This window comes from Alternaria incomplexa (genome assembly GCF_024043165.1).
Source record: "Alternaria incomplexa strain BMP 0042 chromosome Unknown scaffold_1, whole genome shotgun sequence".
In the NCBI taxonomy this organism is placed as follows: Eukaryota; Fungi; Ascomycota; class Dothideomycetes; order Pleosporales; family Pleosporaceae; genus Alternaria; species Alternaria incomplexa.
Genome location: NW_026249850.1, coordinates 125984 through 143793, shown reverse-complemented (window position 1 = coordinate 143793; position 17810 = coordinate 125984). Strand labels below are relative to the sequence as shown.

Sequence of the window (17810 nt, the reverse complement as noted above, 5' to 3'; positions counted from 1 at the left end):
ATTTGATCGGTGCTATCGAATTTGTAGGGTAATGCCGGTCGATACGCCGGATACCCTCTCACCATGTCACCCACACCCCAGAGGAAAAACCTCTTCCTCTGCCTCGACGCCTTCGGCACCCTCTTCACACCCACGAAACCCATCCCAATAACTTACGCCGAAGCCGCCCTCAAGCACGGCATCGTCATAAACACGCCCGAACCCGCCACCCAAGTATCCTCATCCTTCAAATCCGCATTCAAGCGCCTATCATCAGAGCACCCAAACTATGGCCGAGCAACAGGCATGGGTGCAGAAAAATGGTGGGCCAAAGTGATAAAGGAAACATTCACGCCCTTCCTCGCTGCAAACCAAACCTTCCCCAAGTACCTCGTCCCAGAGCTCCTCCACACCTACTCGTCGCGTAAGGGGTATACCATGTACCCCGACGTCCTCCCTTTCTTCCACATGATACGGCACATGAAAACCCATCGAATACATCACGGCGCTGCTCATGGACTCTGGCCGTGGGACAAAACCATAGTAGGCATAATCACAAACTCCGATGACCGCGTCCCAGGAATATTAGCTTCCTTCAATGTCAACATGAGTCCGCGGCGTTATAGTGGTGTGGCTGCCAGTCCTCTGAAAACCACAGTCTCAGAGCCATCGAAGAAGAAGAAGAAGAGGAAGGAGGCGGGAAAAGAAGACGACATCGATTTTACAGTCCTATCCTACGATGTTGGGGCTGAGAAACCCGATGGAAGGATTTTTGCGGCGGCGGAAGAGATGCTTGCTGCTACCCTAAACGACTCTTTCAGTTCCAGCTCCGATACTCCACCACCCGTTTCCTCGTTTGAGAAAATTTACGTAGGCGACGACCTTCAAAAAGACGTGTTCGGCGCGCAAGACGCAGGCTGGTCGAGCGTATTGCTCGAGAGAGATTCAGCTGCCCTGGGTGGCCAAGGGTATGGGTTGAAGATGGAAGAAAAGGGCGAGGATATTGGAGAAGGGGGAGAGGTAATCAGTGAGACTAAGTTAGTGTCACAAGTGGGCTCCTTGCTGGATCTGTGTGCGTGGCCACGACAGGTATCGGAACGGCGTGAAGTATCGCCCGTCCGATATGTCTATATAAAGGAGGAGGTCCCTGAACATGGATCACCAGGGCAGAAGAAGGGCCGATCACGAAGCCGGACGTGATTTGCATGGCGCTGCTTGGTGAATTGAGAAATTATACAGTCGATTACAAGTCCATCAATCATTTGCAACACCCAAACATCACTTTTCCTCACTCTGATTCCACACACTCGTCACATCAGCAAATACCATCTATTGTATCATACGTCTCATTGCAGTTCATTCCATGTCAGTCGACAATCCAACCTCCAACCACCAAGTCGCCAGAGACGAAAGACACTAAAGTCCGCATCTTGTCCACCAAACCGTCATACCCCATCCACATCCATACCACCAACCCATCTTGCCATTCGTGCCGAAGCCCCACCGCAAAAAGAAACATACGAAACATGATCATGTACAGAATCCACCAAACCGACCAGAGCCAAAAAAGGCACCGAGCCAAGTTGTTATCCAAAGCCCCCTCCAAACCCTTGATTTTCGCAGGATTCCGTTTGCCAATTTTTGCGCCTGAAAGGTAATGCCCGACTGTGGTTTTCCGCGTGGTATTAAGGTTTTGGGTGACATCGTGGTATTGGAATTCGACTCGTGGCTGACCGTTATAATGCAAACAAAATGTGTGATTTGCTACACGATGAGAAACTACCTCATTCGAATGCGCGTTGGAAACGGATGTTCTTGTGTCACAACTCCTCGTCCTCTTCCATCTTGGTTTCGATGGTGGGGATGTTCCCGTCAGAGTTGGCTCGGCCTTGGTTGTGGGCGTCCATGAGGGCTTGGCCCAGGCTCTTGCGCACGTTGTCGTCGAACCCGGGTAATGAAGCGCGCTGCTTCTTATAGGGTGAAGCGATTGAGTTTGTGCTGGGCTCTCCGGAGGTGTTCGCAGCGGCTGAGGATGATGCCTCTCCTGTCGACGCGTTTTCTGGTGCTGGTGTACCAGAAAGAGGAGATCCTGTCGAGTCGGAGTGGGAGGGTCCTGCGGGGCGGCCGAGAGGTTCTGCGGAATGTTGACGCTTCAACTGTGATGTGTTAGTAGACGAATTTCGAGCGACAACAATATACATACCTTGATCTTGCGCACGCCCTCTGCAAGTTCGCCTTGCCTGTGAGCATCCTCAGGCGACAGCAAGCCCTTGTCGAGAACCTCCTTATCGTCATCCGCGTCCTCCACCTTGACATCGTCCTCGTCGTCGGCGTCGCTGTCCATGGCGTCCTCCGTCTTCTTCTTAGACTTGGGCGAAGTCTCTCGGTAACCTCCAAAGTTCTTTGTTCCAGCGGCCGCGTTCAGAGGCTTCAGACTGCCAAAGTCGAGTGCGCCAGATTTCCGCTTGGTCTGTGGCGAGGTGATCTTGGGCGTCTCCTTGGTGTTCAGAATACCCATCTTCCGCAGTTGACCTGTCATTGGTTAGCGAGAATCTTGTATCCCTTGCTGTAAACTTACGCTCTCCGCGGTACAAAAAGGTAAAGACGGCGTAGGGCTTGTCCGGGGGATCTATTCCAGTCACAGTCTGGGTGCTGATGGACTTGGGGTCCAGCGTCTTAGGCTTTGCGAAACTCGTTGTGTGGTCAACGTCTTCGCCCTCTCCTCCTCCGTTTTGCTCGTCGTCATCGTGTGCGTCGAACTGGGGCGAGTACTCGCCGCGCTTGATCTCTCCAGACGCCAGGACGCGGAACAGGGCGACCTTGATTTGTCCCGCTGCCTCGGGCATGGGGGGCTCGTCGTCCGAATCGGAGTCGGTGGTGAAGAATTCGTCGTTGCCGGAAAGCGTCTCGACAGGCGCGTCCTTGCTTTCGCTGTAGCGCAGTACACCGTTGCCGGAGGTCTTCTTGTCCTCATCGCTGCTGTCCATGGCCTCTCTCCGTTTTGCCCGCTTCTTTTCCAGGCGCTGCTTTCTCCGCTCAATCTTGGCGGCCACGTCCTTGTCCTTGCCCTCGAGATCCAGACCGTTGAGCCATCTCTCGAGACCGACCTCGCGGAAGAGGAACTCGCGCTCTGCGAGACCCCCGCCTTCTGACTCTGGCACGCTGACCCACCGTGAGTTGACCCACGTCTCTTCGCCGCGTCGCAGCAGTGTCGCTACTTCCTCCTTTGCCCGACCGTCAAAGTATATGTATGCAGCGATTGTCTCGTTCGGCGAGGTGGTCAAGGGCTTGTACGGGGCTATCGTGGGACCGTACTTGCCCCGCTCTCCGGTTTGACCTGGGAGGCCCCCGACAATCTTCGCTTTCGGGTTGGGGTCATCGTCAGTTGGCTTGGGCGTCGAGTAGGGCACGTGAAGACCTGGGGTGAGCAGAGTGATCGATATCGCGAAAGAAGACTGCTCAGGCTTGGTAGCGCCCGGCGGTATCTTTGCGGGTGGGACAGGGATGTACGAGGTGATGCGGTGATGTTTAGATTGCTTCTGTATCGAGTATTCTGGGAGCGGGTTGCTGTCGGCATGGATGCTGACGGCGAGGCCTAGAAAGGTCGGCATTTTGGATTAGGCGTGGTGAGGACGACTGCGAAGCTGCGGAGATGGCAGCGGAAGAGCCCTAACACAGTAGTCTTGGCAGAGTTGGGAGGGAGAAAATATCCCTGCGAATAGAGCGGCCACCGGAGGGGCAGCTGCGCGAGTAAGTAGGCGAAGATGGGCTAGGAGGCGGTGTGAGGTAGCGACTCTGAAGGTCTGTGTTGTTGGTTTAGGCGGAGAGCTTCCGTAGCGGGCGCTCCACGATGTTGGGGTCCACAAGTCGAGCACCCAAGTCACGAGCCAATCACGCGTGCACCTGATGTTTTCTGCGAACTTCAAAGAGCCGCCATCTTTCACGGATGTATCTGTCAATATCACGTCAAAGATATGCTGCGACCATGCGTTTGGACAGGGGATCGAATCAAGGGGCGTGCCTGTCGTCGATCGAACGTGGGGTCATGACTAGCGGCATGGCACCAGCCTGTTCGTGCCTTCCAGTTGAAGGGAGCCCTGGCAGATACGCGTTGAGACTTCATGTGTACGAACGACTCAACTTTCATCAACACGCGTTGCCCATACATCCCGAGGCCATGAGCCAACAGTATGTGGGGTTAAACTCTCGTACTATCTCAGATTTTCAAAGACAGCGGTCGGCATTCGAATTCCTCATCACCGCTCTTTACTCGCCGATGTCTCCACTTTCTGTCTATCTAGGGTATCATACAGTTCCTTAGTCCTTTTCGATCAACGCGAAGAATCCCGTCTTATCTTGGGCGCACAAGGCGAGCTTGAGTAAAAATTTAGCATCTTCGTGACGAGATGCCACCACCTCCCCTCCGCCTCCCCCACCCACCCTTCATGCAGTTCCTTGGTCGTCCGACGCTGACATGCCCCCTGACTGCGAGTCTGACCAAGAAGTTGGAGAGGATGAGTAGCATCTTTGTGATGAGATGCCACCCCCCGTCATAGCGACCGATCACCTACTCAATCCTCTCCGTCGGCCCTGTCCAAACCAAACCTGATCATTAAACAAGAACCTATTCTCTGCTTTTAGTCTCGGCCTCGCTGCCAACCCAGGAGCCATCTCTGTCTGTGGGCTTGAGCTTGCACAAGGACGATCAGACTCCTAATCCTCCTCGTCCAAAGCAAACATATCCTCAGCCTTCGGTCTCAACCGCCTCGCCCTCGCAACAACGGTCTCCCCAGGTATCTCAACGACCTTTGGCGGATCCGCAGGCACCACAACCTCCGGGGCGACGACTTCGTCTTTGACTGCAGCCTCAGCCTCCGCTTCAGTAACAGGTCGCTCAGGCTCTTGATTCGCAGCAGGTGACGGCGATCTAAACTCATCTTTCGTATCCTCGGCGCCCTCATCCAGGTCCATCGTCTGCTCACCGTCTTCACCCTCCTTGTCCGCCTCAGAATTAGCCGGTTTCCTAACAACAACCCCCTTCCTCCTCCTCTTCTCCGCCGCCCTTCTCTGCACCTCCACCTCCTCCCTCTCCCTCTCCCTCCGATTAAACTTATCATCCAACTCCTTCAACGTCTTCTCATCAAACAAATGATCCCCCGTCCACACCGCCAAAATCGCATTAACATCCTCCCTATACGTCCTTTCGGTCATCCGCCCCATCTCCAATTTCTGCGGCAACTGCTCAAGATGTTCAAAGACTTTGCGTTCAATAAGCTCTGTCCCGATGGCTAGACGGTATTTATAGGAGACGCCTGATTCTTTTGCGGTGACGAGCAGGACGTCGGAGACGATGCGGAGCGCGTTTAGGGTGACTTGGCGGAGGTCCGGGCGCCGGATGTCGTCTTTGACGGCTGCGTCGCCTGCACGGTTTCGTGTGTTGGCGTCGGTGAGCTGGAAGGGGTTGATGATGTTGGAGACGAGGATGCTGGTTACTTCGTCCATGCCCTGGGCGGCGTGTTCGACGGCAAAGGTGGAGATGGCGGCGAGGTCGTCGTAGACGATGCTGCCGGGTGGGATTGCGTTGATCATCCACAGGAGCATCGCTCGTGATCTGGGGTTCATAATGCCGTGGCCATTGTCCACGCGGCCGGGATAGTTGTCGCCCACGGGTAGAGGCTTGAATATCGGCTTCTCCTTCTCCCCCTCGTCATCGCTATCCAGACTTTCGTCGTCTGATTCGAAAGCGCCAACGTGGTCGACGAACTCGTGGCGGAGCGGATCGACGGGGCCTTTCCAGGCGCCTTGCCCCGCAAAGATCTCGGAATCGGTGCTGTTAGTGACAATCTGGTGTAGACGCCAACGGTAGTACCGGTTGACGGGGTGCTTCTGATCGTAGAGCCATGCGAAGCGCTCCTCTTCTTGTACTTGCGGCTCGTTCATCAAGGCCGCTTCGAACTCTACACCACCAAGAATGACGCCCTCGATAGTCTGATGTACCAATCTGAGTGTCGCGAGATCGGGAGGCTGGTTCGCAGTGATGATGAGATCTCCAGTGTTCTCGCGCGGCCCTCGACCCCCTCCCCCTCCACCAAGATCTGGCGGCGGCGCAAAACCCTTGGGTAGCTCGGGTGCCTGCCACCGTGCGCCAAATGCCTTTGTCTGTTGTGTGGTGTCTGCTGTGCGACTACCCAGATATCTGTCCAGATGTAGATAGTAGCCCTTGCCCAGATACTTCTTGTCGTTGAGTTTGTTCATCGCAGCGTCGAGGTCTCGCGCGTTGGCATCCTTGTCAAAGGTGATGTTCATCGTCGCTGAAGGCCTGCCCTCCACCCTCGAACCTTGTGGTATTCTGTCGACTCGCGCGATGTTGAGTGTGGGGAAATCGGCGAACAGCTCTTCGACGCGTCGCGAGTCTATCTCAGGCGGGAGGTTCGACGCTTTCGCTACAACCGTGGTGTAGAAGTTCTCGGTCTGCTTCGGGCCATCGAGTGCCGCTGGGCCTGTAGGTACTGCTCCTCCGAATCGTGACTGTATCTGTGGTGCAAGGCGTCCTGGAGGTGCGCCTGGTCTGTTATAGCCGTCGAGAGGCTCCGTTTCGAGGGTGCCGGGGCCGCTCTTCATCGTGCGCTGTCTGCCTGTGAAATGTCTCTTGCTTCCCGTGGGAACAAAGACATCTTCCTCTTCCTGCTGCTCAACCTCGCCCAGTATACTCTTCTCGGCTCCATGCTCCGCCTCGAAATCGGCCATGACCTTGTCGAGCGCATTCTTCTCCTCGCGCGCCTTCGCTTCCTCTTCCTCCTTCGCTTTGGCGTTCAATTGCGCCTTGTTGGCTTTCGCGGCGCCTAGGGAGAACTTGAAAGCCATGGTGGCGTGTGATCAGTTAATCGCCGCGTTGGAAGAGTCCATGAGGTGATTGCGGCATGAGGTGGTGGTGAGGTTGCGCGCAGTGCCAACCAGAAAGTTAAGCTTGCGCGTGAGGGTCCAGACTAGCGTCACGCCCAGGGCTTCCCCACGGCCCCGGGAATCTCCAACAACGTCATGCCACGGCCACAGTACCACGGAAACCAGACTATCACCATGACCTCGGCACAAGACGTTCAATCGCTCCTGCGATTCCTATCGCAAGACGCCAAAGTCCCTCTCGCCCAAGCTCTATCCAAAATCAAAGACCTCCAAGCAGCGGACCTCATCACGTAAGCACGTGACAGCGTATCACCGCGTCACTTCCCTATTGACAACCGCGCAGTCCATCAGACATATCCAAGTCCTCCCACGAAACCCTCAAAACCATCTTCGCCGACGAGAAAGTCGCGCGTTCTGTCCTCAATGCCGCCAAACGACAGTCTAAAAAGCGCACCGCAGATGCTGCCTCTACCACACCTGTGCCTGTGTCAAAGAAAGCCAAGACAACTTATGGCCAACCTCTGGACGGCGCGGATCTTGAGGCTTCGCTCGCGCTGCCAGAACCTGAGTTAGATGAGGAGATACTTAGCTCATCTGTTGTCTATACGAATCGCGCACCGCTAGTCCTCGCTTTCGCAGTGACACTACTCAAGTTCACCATGCCAAGCCAACCTACATCAAGTCGCCTGAGCCTAGCACAAGCCGTCACATCTATGAACAGTAAGACCAAAGCCGTGAACATTGGTCTTGAGAAGGGTAAGCCAGCGGAAGAAGAAGGCTGGGGCGAGGGACAGCCGCTGGTACGTATTATGACAAGGGAGGTGAGGGTGATGAAGAGGTGGGGTTACGAGTGGGAAGATGAGGCGGCGCAGAAGACTGTGAAGTCTGAGGGAGGTGATGAAAATGGGGAGGAGACGAGGGAACCGGCGCTCTGGGGCGTAGATCTTGAGGCTTTGAAGAAGGCACAGAATTCGAAGGTTGGCTCGAGTAACTTGCCCATCTATACTGCACAGAGCGCGAGGGCATATCTAATGAGGGCGTTTGAGACACCCGCTGCGGAATTAGTCAAGAAAGAGGATGGTGATGTCGACGTCAAGGTCGAGGGAGCGCCAGCACCGAAACCAAAGGGAAAGAGGACAGCTGCTACCATTGCAGCGGAGAAAGAGCGGAACTTAGGGCTTTTGCTGGGCGCACTGGAAGTCTTGTATGGGTCATGGGCAAAAGTGCTGAGTAAAGAAGACCTGGATAAGCGGGCTTGGGGCTGGTATGTTCGCGTTCGACCAGAAGTAGCTCGAGGAGCTGCGGGGTGGGGTGGCAAGGGGAATGTCAAATTAGCTGATATACTGGCTTTGAGAAGACCGGCTATTTGATGAGAAGACACAGGCATATTCAAGATACCCCGATTTATTTACAACTTCTCTGCCATCTACTTGAATTTTCTACTTCTACAGCTTGAACTCTGCATTACTCCGCTCCCAACCCACTCCACCACCATCCCTCCGTCCTGCCAACCTCTCCGCTAAGCCGAGTTTCTTCTCCCTATTCCTCTCCGTACACAACTCATAAACCGTGCTCAAGTTCAACACCAGTGAGTGGAACGGCGAACTATCGTCGACCAGCTGACTGAGTATATCCCTAGCATCCGATATCCGACCCGTGTAAAGTAAACAGACAGCAAGATTCTGCGCTACCATCGCATCTTCAGGAAACTCTTCGTGGAGGGCTTGGAAAGATTCGGCAGCGGCGGCGTAGTCGGAGTCGGCTAGCTGGATGAGCGCGTTTAGTGTGCCGTCTACGAGGGCGTCGGCTGAGGCAGAAGATGCGCGGACGAGACAGCGGCGTGCTGATGCCATGTCTCCGACTCTCAGCCAGACGAGCGTTTCCATGAGTGAGATCTCCCTCGTCTGATCACCGTCCGCGGCAAGAGTTGCCAAATGTCTCCCTGCGCCCTCGAAATCGCCCATCTCCACCAGTACATTCGCAACACGGATACCGCAGTCTCGTAGCCGCGATCGCCAGACCGCTTTATCGTCATCCGAACCTGCCTTGAGGATGCTCTCCCTGCATTCACGTGCGAGTTCATAATAGCCCATGATACCCTTCCGCCATTCTCCGTATCCGAGGGCTGCCAATCGTACGACGAGGAGGCGTAGATCCCAAGGTACAAGGTGTGCGTTTGTGAGGGGGTGGCGGTAGAAGGCGCTGTTTAGGTCACCCAGAACTTTGGATTCCTGCGCAGCGAGCGCGTGCTCTTGGAGTAGGCAGAGACATGCGAGGCGTACGTGGATGAGGTGTAGGAGAGTGTCGTGGTCGCCTGCAGCAGCGGAGATGAGATTGCGCGCTGCGGCGATGGCGGCGAGACGGTAGTGGCCTGATAGGAGAAGCGTGTCTATCGGCGAGGATATCGGCGGGGCATGCGGTGCATTGAGGAACGGAGGCGGGACATTGGTGACTGGCAAAACGTGATACGCCTGCGGGTCCTGGAGGAAGCTGAAGTCCTTATGGGGGATGTCGTCGATGCCGCGTGTTGGGCCCTCATACGACGGCTGCGGGGAAGGTTGAGGCCGTGCTGGCGACCGAACGCGCGCAGGCAGGGTGGCGGTAGTCTCAGCGAGAGGGCTGCATCATTGTGTAAGCGCGTGTCTTGTATCCGTATCATCTGCCGGCTGGATAAATGGGCGCATACTCGTCTATAACGATGTCATCGGCGTCGAGTGGACCCTTGGTCGTACGGCGCGTCAGGGCGGCTGTTCTCTCGATTAGTCACCCCATGTCGCACGTGAAGAGCAATCAACGCACTTCGTCGTCGCTCGTCGCCCGAGGCAGCGCGGCCATGGCCTCGTCCAGGGGGAACTTGCATCGTGTCTATGGTGTTCCCGTGGACTAAGACGGCTGTCACAGCGCTCCGATGTTCGGCAGCACTCTTTCGAATTGCGGGGATCGCCCAATCAAGACCCCTGCCACCGGGGCCAAACGACTCCACTAACTTTTCATATGCGCCACGAACCTGGGCCCGACGAAGACTCAAAGGCGAACGGCCAATTGACTCAAAACCGTCCGTCAGCTTCCACTTTCCTCCCACTCTCTCTCCCACGTCGCTCTTGCTTTTGCTGTATCTCCCCTCTGTGCGTTATTAATACTTCGTCCTGAGTGGACGTCATAATCGCCATGCAGCAGTCACGCACACGAGCTGTAAATGCTCTCAAGGGCAACCGCAACTTTTCCACCTCCACACAGCGACTCGCCGTCTCACCTTTCCGCAGACCCGCGCAGGCCGTCTCGAGTAAAATCACCCAGGAAGATGCGAAGCGACCGCAGAGCACCCAGGCGGCGGCCCCACAAACACAACCGCGCTCAAGACCGTCGCCCGCCTTCAACCGTGAGGACCACAAGGATGTCCAGCCGCTGAAGCCGTACCGCTCGCCTGCAATGGACCACTCGTTTGTTGGCATGACCGGTGGAGAGATCTTCCACGAGATGATGCTCCGCCAGGGCGTCAAGCACATCTGTATGACACATCTTACATGCTTACATGAACTGCATGCACCAAACTTCAAGTACTGAGTACTAACACCTCCCAGTCGGCTACCCAGGTGGTGCGATTCTCCCCGTCTTCGATGCGATCTACCAGTCAAAACACTTCGACTTCATTCTCCCACGACATGAACAGGGCGCCGGCCACATGGCAGAGGGTTACGCCCGCGCGAGTGGAAAGCCCGGTGTTGTGCTCGTTACCTCTGGTCCAGGTGCCACCAACGTCGTCACACCCATGCAGGATGCGCTGATGGACGGAACACCCCTAGTTGTCTTCTGCGGTCAGGTCGTTACCAGCGCAATTGGCTCCGATGCTTTCCAGGAAGCTGACATGGTCGGCATTACAAGGCCCTGCACAAAGTGGAATGTCCTCGTCAAGAACGTTGCGGAACTCCCGCGGAGAATCAACGAGGCTTTCGAGATTGCGACAAGCGGACGCCCAGGACCCGTGCTTGTTGACTTGCCCAAGGATGTTACTGCCAGTGTTCTCCAAAGAGCTATTCCCATGAGCAGCACTCTCCCTACCACCGTCAGCGCTGCGACCATCGCCGCGCGCGAGCTCAGCAAGCAGCAGCTGGACCACTCTATCCGCCGCTCTGCCGACTTGATCAACATGGCGAAGAAGCCCGTCATCTACGCTGGACAGGGTATCCTCCAGACAGAGAACGGACCCCAGCTCTTGAAGGAGCTCTCCGACAAGGTCAACATTCCCGTAACCACCACTCTGCAAGGTCTGGGAGGATACGACGAGCTTGAGCCCAAGTCCCTCCACATGCTCGGTATGCACGGCTCGGCCTACGCCAACATGGCCATGCAGGAAGCCGATTTGATTCTCGCTCTTGGTGCTCGCTTCGATGACCGTATCACTGGGGCCATCTCCAAGTTCGCGCCAGCGGCAAAGGCAGCAGCGGCTGAGGGTCGTGGTGGTATCATCCACTTCGAGATCATGCCCAAGAACATCAACAAGGTCGTGCAAGCGACCGAGGCTGTCGAGGGTGATCTCGGCACGAACCTGAAGCAGCTCCTACCCCTCGTCAACGAGGTTCCCGAGAGACCGGAGTGGCTCGGACAGATTGCCGCCTGGAAGGAGCGTTTCCCATGGGCCTACGAGAAGGAGGGCGAGAACGGCCTCATCAAGCCACAGACCGTCATGGAGAAGCTCTCTGATCTCACAGCCCACCGCAAGGAGGAGACCATTCTCACCACCGGTGTCGGCCAACATCAAATGTGGTGCGCCCAGCACTACCGCTGGCGATACCCACGCACCATGATCACATCCGGTGGTCTAGGAACCATGGGCTATGGTCTCCCCGCCGCCATCGGCGCCAAGGTCGCCCGCCCAGAATGCACCGTCATTGACATTGACGGCGACTCCTCCTTCAGCATGACCCTGACAGAACTCTCAACCGCCGCCGAGTTCAACATTGGCGTCAAGATCATCATCCTCAACAACGAGGAGCAGGGCATGGTCACACAATGGCAGACCCTCTTCTACACTGACCGCTTCGCGCATACGCACCAGCGCAACGCCGATTTCGTTAAGCTCGGTGATGCCATGGGTGTACAGGCTAAGCGCTGCATTAAGCCTGAGGAGTTGGAGGACAGCCTCAAGTGGCTGTTGGAGTCTGATGGCCCGGCTCTGCTGGAGGTTGTTACCGACCAGAAGGTGCCTGTGCTGCCCATGGTACCGGCTGGAAGTGCGCTGCACGAGTTTATGATTTACGACGAGAGTGAGTTTTACAAGTCGCGTGCGGTGTTGAACATTGCTAATGATAACGCAGAAACTATCAAGGACCGCAGAAAGCAAACCAAGGAGCGATCAGGTCGTTAAGACTTGTTCCCCTTTGTTCGAGTTGTTTGATTCCCGTGTAACTTCATTCGTTGTGTATATTCTTGGGTCGGGTCGGTACCGGCGTTTTTCTTTTAGCTTAGCATATGTTTGGTTGGTTGCACGCATGCAACTTGGTTTCCATCGACGGAAAAGTCAAAAGCGAGATATCAGTCTTCCTTAGTGGGATCTAGTAAGAGGTGGATGGGAAGAAGAGTGGGATGAGAAAGTGGAATACCATTTTTTAACTGCATGTGTCCTGTTGTCGGTGGTTGCGTGGGGCGCGGGTAGGGTGAACGTGGTACCAGTTCGAAAATGAAGATTGCAAGGACGCTGACTTGATGAAATGGCGAGTATCTTCTTGTGTGAGTGATGTTTGGGTTACCCGTGAGTGGTCTCGGTATTACCTTGTATCCACCTTCTTTTGTCGCAGGACCATGGTATGCTTCGAACCATAACTTTTCATTAATTTCAGATTCATATAAAGGTTTCGAAAAGAATGCATGAGTTCACACCACCCATCCCAAACACATTCAATTTCAATTTCAATATCACATTCACACAAAAAGCCTTCATCTACACACCCATCCAGCACCCCTGGAGTATACAAAGCCACCACACCACACATCCCACTGCCACCCACCACCACCCACTACAAAGTAGTCATGGGCTCAACAGCAACATCGCACTGCTGGCGCGGCCGCAGCACCTCCATCATCTCCAACCTCCCTCTTGCGGAGTCATCTGAAGATATGTTCGACTTTGTATTTGGCGACCAAAAATATCCATCGAATATATCTTCACAGTCGAGTATGGCGGTGGTCTCTAGTCTACCGCGTAAGGAGGTGTGTGAAGTGGGGATTGGCAATGTAGTCTGCAAACCGGAATTTGCGTCGAATATATCTGAAGCGGAGAGTATGTCGGTATCCTCCAACCTACCTCATGCGGAGTCGATTGAACCGGAAAGCGACGGTGTAGTCGACAAACCCCAAAACGACATATCCATCTTCGCCACGCCCCTCCCTGAGTTCGTCTTGGAACAACGGCAACGCCGGATTTCGAAGGAGTCAGGGGAAAGCACACGCTCAAACGAGCCGCAACCTCCCTCGTGCACGATCATAGAAGAAGGACGGGAGTGGTATGGCTACCGGGACGAAGGCATTCATCAAGCAGCCGCGATGTTCGGTGTGACTGGGCCTTGGATTCGTCCGAGCAGCGGCACCGAAGACGTGGATGGTATCAAGGGAACTGAAGGAGAAGGCAAGGGGGAGGGGAAGAGGGGGAAGCCGTTTTGGCATGGGAATGGAAGGAAGGTTAGGGTGCAGGAGAGGTGGATGTGTGTTGGAGGTGATGAGTTTGGTATTGTTGATGAGTTGGTTGTTGTTGATGAGGGTGTGGAGGGGGATGGTGAGGGGAGTGAGGGGAGTGTGGGTGGTGGGGATAGTGAGGGTAGTGTGTTGGGAGGTGAGGGAGATGGGGGAGAGAGGAGGTGGTGGAGTGTGAGGTGGAAGAATATTTTTAGGATGTTGGGGTGTGGTGTTTTGGCGTAGAGATGGGAGTTTAGAAATGAATATCGCAAAGTAACATTGTCTACATTAGTCTATGCTACATGTGTATTGCGTGAAGGGTGTGTAACTGAGTTGATGGGAGAGATAGGCGTGAGCCTGTGATGTCTTGTGTAGTGGAGTGTATAGTGTCGATATGGAATGAGCGATGTATTGTTGATCTTCGCTGTTCGTTAAGGCCTGTTCCGCTTATCGCGTAGGGAGATGTGCAATTACGGGTCGGAGGACGGCGTTCTTCACATGCTGGATGATGTGAAGGTTGATATTCGAGCGAGTCGCGAGCTCAATGTCTGGTTGAGAATTAGTAAATGGTTCAATATCTGACGAATAGTCAAGGCAGTGTACCTTGGTCGTCGAGACGGTTGATATGGCTAGTTTGATTGCGACGCCTGAAATGACAAATGACAGCAAGCGAAGGAAGTAGAGCGATGAAGAGAGCAGCTATTGCGATGATGGCTTCAATCGATAGCGTAGACATGATTTTGCAGTGGATGCAGTAAGTGAAGGTATGCAGTTGTGGGTTGTGTGGGATGTAAAGGCCATGGGTGCGTGGGGGTTGGAGCCGTTTTGATCGTATCGGAAGAGCCTCATTGAGACGTCGTAAGGCACAAAGATGAATCCATTAGGTGTAGACAAACTCCAATTCCGCCGCCGGCCATCGTGAACGAGGTCTGGATTGGTCGGAGGGTCCGGATCATGACTTCGCCTTCTTGCGGGTTGATACTGCATAAGACGTGGTTGATCGTTATCCAGTGGATGAAGACCGCCGACGTTGGATTTACGAATACAGACTGGAGGGTACCAAACTTGATAAACACACGGTGATGGCGTCATGTGATCTCGAGTCCTCCTCTTATCGATGGGGGCGCAGATGCGGCTGTGGCTGAACGGCCAGCGCTGTGATTTGACGACGCTCTGAGCATACGCAGCTCAATGGGGAGATCTGACGAATCGGAAGAAAAAGGAAGCGAAGATGTTGGTGATATCAAGCAAGGTGTGATGGGCTTGGTCGCACAACAGATTCCATGCAGGCTGCTTCATTGAGCGGTGTATAGGGAGCCGCTTGTGGCTTGCCATGTGCACCAATCGCTGCCAGGCTGACGGATCCCCAATGCGTCCTGCAACTCAGAACTTTGGCTACGCGACCGCCGAATCAGCCCTGTGACAGCGCTTGAGTCGTCTTGTTCGAAAATTTCCTCAGTGACAATGCTCAGGTACGGAGCCGGCAGAGAAAACTGCCAACCTAGAGATGATGTGCTTCGGCTTCCCTGCTATCGTGACGGTCTCTATAGCCTCTTCCTCTTCTGCGTCCTGGTCTCATCGCGATTGCCGTGAATGTCAATGTTGGGTCGTCATGCGTACCAAAGCAGCTTTGATGGATTGGTACAAGGAAGTTGCGATGACAACCTTCGAAAGCTTGTTGCGGTCGTCCAATGAACGTCTCAGAAGCAGCGTACCGGTTCGGGTCAGCGCCACAAAGCCATTACGTACATGTTAGCTCAGCCCTGCTGACATTATACTCATCCCATTCGCTCCTGAGTTGGGAGGCTACCGGCGATACAGGTCGGTACGGGGCGGCCAGATGTCTTCGAACCATATCATGTTTCAACTGTCATTTTACCATTGTGACACCTTATTGGTGCTTCTCGTCCCGCGTTCGGCAACTACAAAGGTGCCTCCGCCATGTACTGCGCTGATCCGCCGTCGCCCTGTTGTGTGACCTCAGGGGAACCGGTTTTCGCAGGCTGGTGTAAGAAAGAATGAGGGAGTAAGAAGCAACAATGGAACTTTGTCGTTCCGTTCACCTATATCATTCTCTTATGTGTTTACACCTTGCGTTATCATTGATCCAACTCGTGTGATCTGTTCAAAGCTAGCTGTTCCGCTCATTGTGTGTACGGCTGATACCACAGGTCTGCGGAGAGATTGCAAAGGTCCGGGATGGCAGCGCATTGAGCGACTGGGACTATGTGAGAACGTATTCATCCCCCATATCAATCCCGTGGTCAATGGTGATCATGACTTGCTTCCCTGACATTTTCAAAGTATAGTGGGATAGTGAAGGGGATTCGTGTAAGGTGACTACACCCGCGGGTGGTTGCCTCGATGCATGAATGTCATATATTGATATATCGTCGCGTGGTCTCAATAAAGAGCGGTGTTGAACTGACGAACCAGACGGTCTGGACAGGGGCTAGCTCCTACGGGTACCTGATCGCACTGACGTCTGTCTGCTGCTCTGTCTGGCTGACTATGACCTGACGCCCGCGGTCACTTTTCTCGACGTTCAAAAAGAGTGAAAGAGCGCTCTATCAAAAACCATGACGCGGTGAAAGGGCGCACTCGCTAACGCAGACCTTTCCGCACGGTGCAAAAGCTTTTGACTCTCAACGATAGCGCACCAGTGTCCTCTCGCCGCCAGTCTCTCGCGCAACTTCCATACGCTGCAAGGCGCCTTGCTTCCGACCCGTTCATTGAACAGTTCACATAACCCGCTACCAGGATGTCGTTCCATCTGTTGAGCCAGGCGATGCATGCGAAAAAGGCGCCCGCCGCACGATCTGCGACCGGATACGGCTCATACGAAAAGTACAATTGTACGTGACACAGCAGTCTTTAGCAAGTCGTACCTAGCTGACAACGTTTGATAGATCGGTTGCCTAACGCCGACGAGTTGGCGAGCTCGAACATCGTCATAGAGATCAACCGCGATGGATCTGGACGAGTGGAGAAGTCGCGCATCCAACCTGTCGAGTCTTGTCTCGTTCGATCCAGGACTACCTACCCCCGGCCGGTCCTTACTACGACATGATGCAGTTCGAAAAGGTGTTCGGCAAGAATCTCATGAACAAATCGAACAAGTGCATCTCCTGCTGGAAACAGAAGCACGTCAACAGCCTCCGCGATTGCCGTCAGGAGTGCGCGCTATGTCGGACTGGTGATCATGTTGGAAGTGGATGTCATGCTCCGTACATGCCGATGACACTTTGGGAGTTACTTGGACACATGCCTCCGCATGGCTATCAAATCCGTCCCGAGGCTGCTGAGCAGGATTATCTCGTTCTCGCCGGCATCATCCATCTCCAGGAGAACAAGGCCTGGCCCATTCGTCCGAACATGGATCATCCGCTGGTGCGAGAGTTCTACGAGGGTCGAGATGATCCGGAACCACTCTTCAGGAAGGCCACCATTCCGGCGAGGGCAGACAAGACGAGTAAGACACAAGCGAAGCTGATTACAACACGCACAGAGACCGTCAACGAGACGGAAGCAGCGCCTGTTCTGGCGACTGCTTTACCGACTACAGGTACTGCATCCGTCGATTCCTCACTTCCTCACATCGCGAAGCCGAATACAGGGGCCGAAGTCAGCATCGAACAGGAGCAGGAAGAGCTACCCAGGGCTATACAAGAGGTTGTGGAAGAGGATATTGTCCTGGTGGCGGAAGGACAGGCGTTGCCGCCGACGACGGTTGAGCAGCTGCGTGGAGTAATCGCGGAGAATGATGCGAAGGTGGCAAAGCTAGAACAAAGGCTAGCAAATCAGGGTAAGGAGCTTGAAGAGGCGAAGAACCGGATTCGTGAATTGGAGAAGGTGGTAGAGAACGTGGAGTCCAGTATTGCGAACGAATCGAATAAGCAGGCGAGGCGTTGATGCATACGTCGAGAGCCGCGAGTACGAGACTAAGGTCTAATGGACGTTTGAGGTATACAGTAGTAGAACCCGGAGTTGGCCTTGATAGTACTAGAGATATGTAGTAGGAAAGACATCGTATAATGTCGCGAGATGCATCCTCTACGCAGACGTATAGCTCCAGGCATACGCGAAAAGGTGACCGAGATTTAGTGAAAATACATTGAAGTATAGCTCGCTGTGATTGGCACAAGGGGAATGAAGGAGCAAAAAGAGGAAGGAAGGGCAAAAAAGAGCAAAAAAGGGCATAAATCGAAGTACTCACAATTGAGCGTTCGCTAGTGGTCACCCACCCAGCTAATAGCCCA

General features: G+C 54.4%; 7 protein-coding genes across 7 annotated transcripts; 4 read left to right on the top strand and 3 right to left on the bottom strand.

Annotated features, from left to right (window-relative positions):
* Nucleotides 1-63: 63 nt before the first annotated feature.
* On the top strand, nucleotides 64-1179 carry J4E90_000052 (uncharacterized protein; the record flags this gene model as incomplete). The annotated part of the gene is made up of 1 exon (XM_051429650.1): nucleotides 64-1179. The coding sequence occupies one exon, from the start codon at nucleotides 64-66 to the stop codon at nucleotides 1177-1179; it is 1116 nt and encodes a 371-aa protein (XP_051295137.1).
* Nucleotides 1180-1799: 620 nt separating this feature from the next.
* J4E90_000051 (uncharacterized protein) lies at nucleotides 1800-3590 on the bottom strand (the record flags this gene model as incomplete). Its single annotated transcript, XM_051429649.1, has 3 exons — nucleotides 1800-2135; nucleotides 2183-2511; nucleotides 2558-3590. The coding sequence occupies 3 exons, from the start codon at nucleotides 3588-3590 to the stop codon at nucleotides 1800-1802; spliced, it is 1698 nt and encodes a 565-aa protein (XP_051295136.1).
* Nucleotides 3591-4692: 1102 nt separating this feature from the next.
* Nucleotides 4693-6843, bottom strand: J4E90_000050 (uncharacterized protein; the record flags this gene model as incomplete). The annotated part of the gene is made up of 1 exon (XM_051429648.1): nucleotides 4693-6843. One exon carries the CDS (start codon nucleotides 6841-6843, stop codon nucleotides 4693-4695), a length of 2151 nt encoding a protein of 716 aa, XP_051295135.1.
* A 213-nt stretch (nucleotides 6844-7056) lies between these two features.
* Nucleotides 7057-8252, top strand: J4E90_000049 (uncharacterized protein; the record flags this gene model as incomplete). The annotated part of the gene is made up of 2 exons (XM_051429647.1): nucleotides 7057-7172; nucleotides 7226-8252. 2 exons carry the CDS (start codon nucleotides 7057-7059, stop codon nucleotides 8250-8252), a joined length of 1143 nt encoding a protein of 380 aa, XP_051295134.1.
* A 75-nt stretch (nucleotides 8253-8327) lies between these two features.
* J4E90_000048 (uncharacterized protein) lies at nucleotides 8328-9742 on the bottom strand (the record flags this gene model as incomplete). The annotated part of the gene is made up of 3 exons (XM_051429646.1): nucleotides 8328-9501; nucleotides 9569-9629; nucleotides 9682-9742. 3 exons carry the CDS (start codon nucleotides 9740-9742, stop codon nucleotides 8328-8330), a joined length of 1296 nt encoding a protein of 431 aa, XP_051295133.1.
* A 308-nt stretch (nucleotides 9743-10050) lies between these two features.
* On the top strand, nucleotides 10051-12247 carry ILV2_1 (Acetolactate synthase, mitochondrial; the record flags this gene model as incomplete). Its single annotated transcript, XM_051429645.1, has 3 exons — nucleotides 10051-10390; nucleotides 10464-12146; nucleotides 12198-12247. 3 exons carry the CDS (start codon nucleotides 10051-10053, stop codon nucleotides 12245-12247), a joined length of 2073 nt encoding a protein of 690 aa, XP_051295132.1.
* A 4065-nt stretch (nucleotides 12248-16312) lies between these two features.
* Nucleotides 16313-17463, top strand: J4E90_000046 (uncharacterized protein; the record flags this gene model as incomplete). The annotated part of the gene is given in 3 exon segments (XM_051429644.1): nucleotides 16313-16406; nucleotides 16461-16573; nucleotides 16585-17463. 3 exon segments carry the CDS (start codon nucleotides 16313-16315, stop codon nucleotides 17461-17463), a joined length of 1086 nt encoding a protein of 361 aa, XP_051295131.1.
* Between the last annotated feature and the right edge of the window lie 347 nt (nucleotides 17464-17810).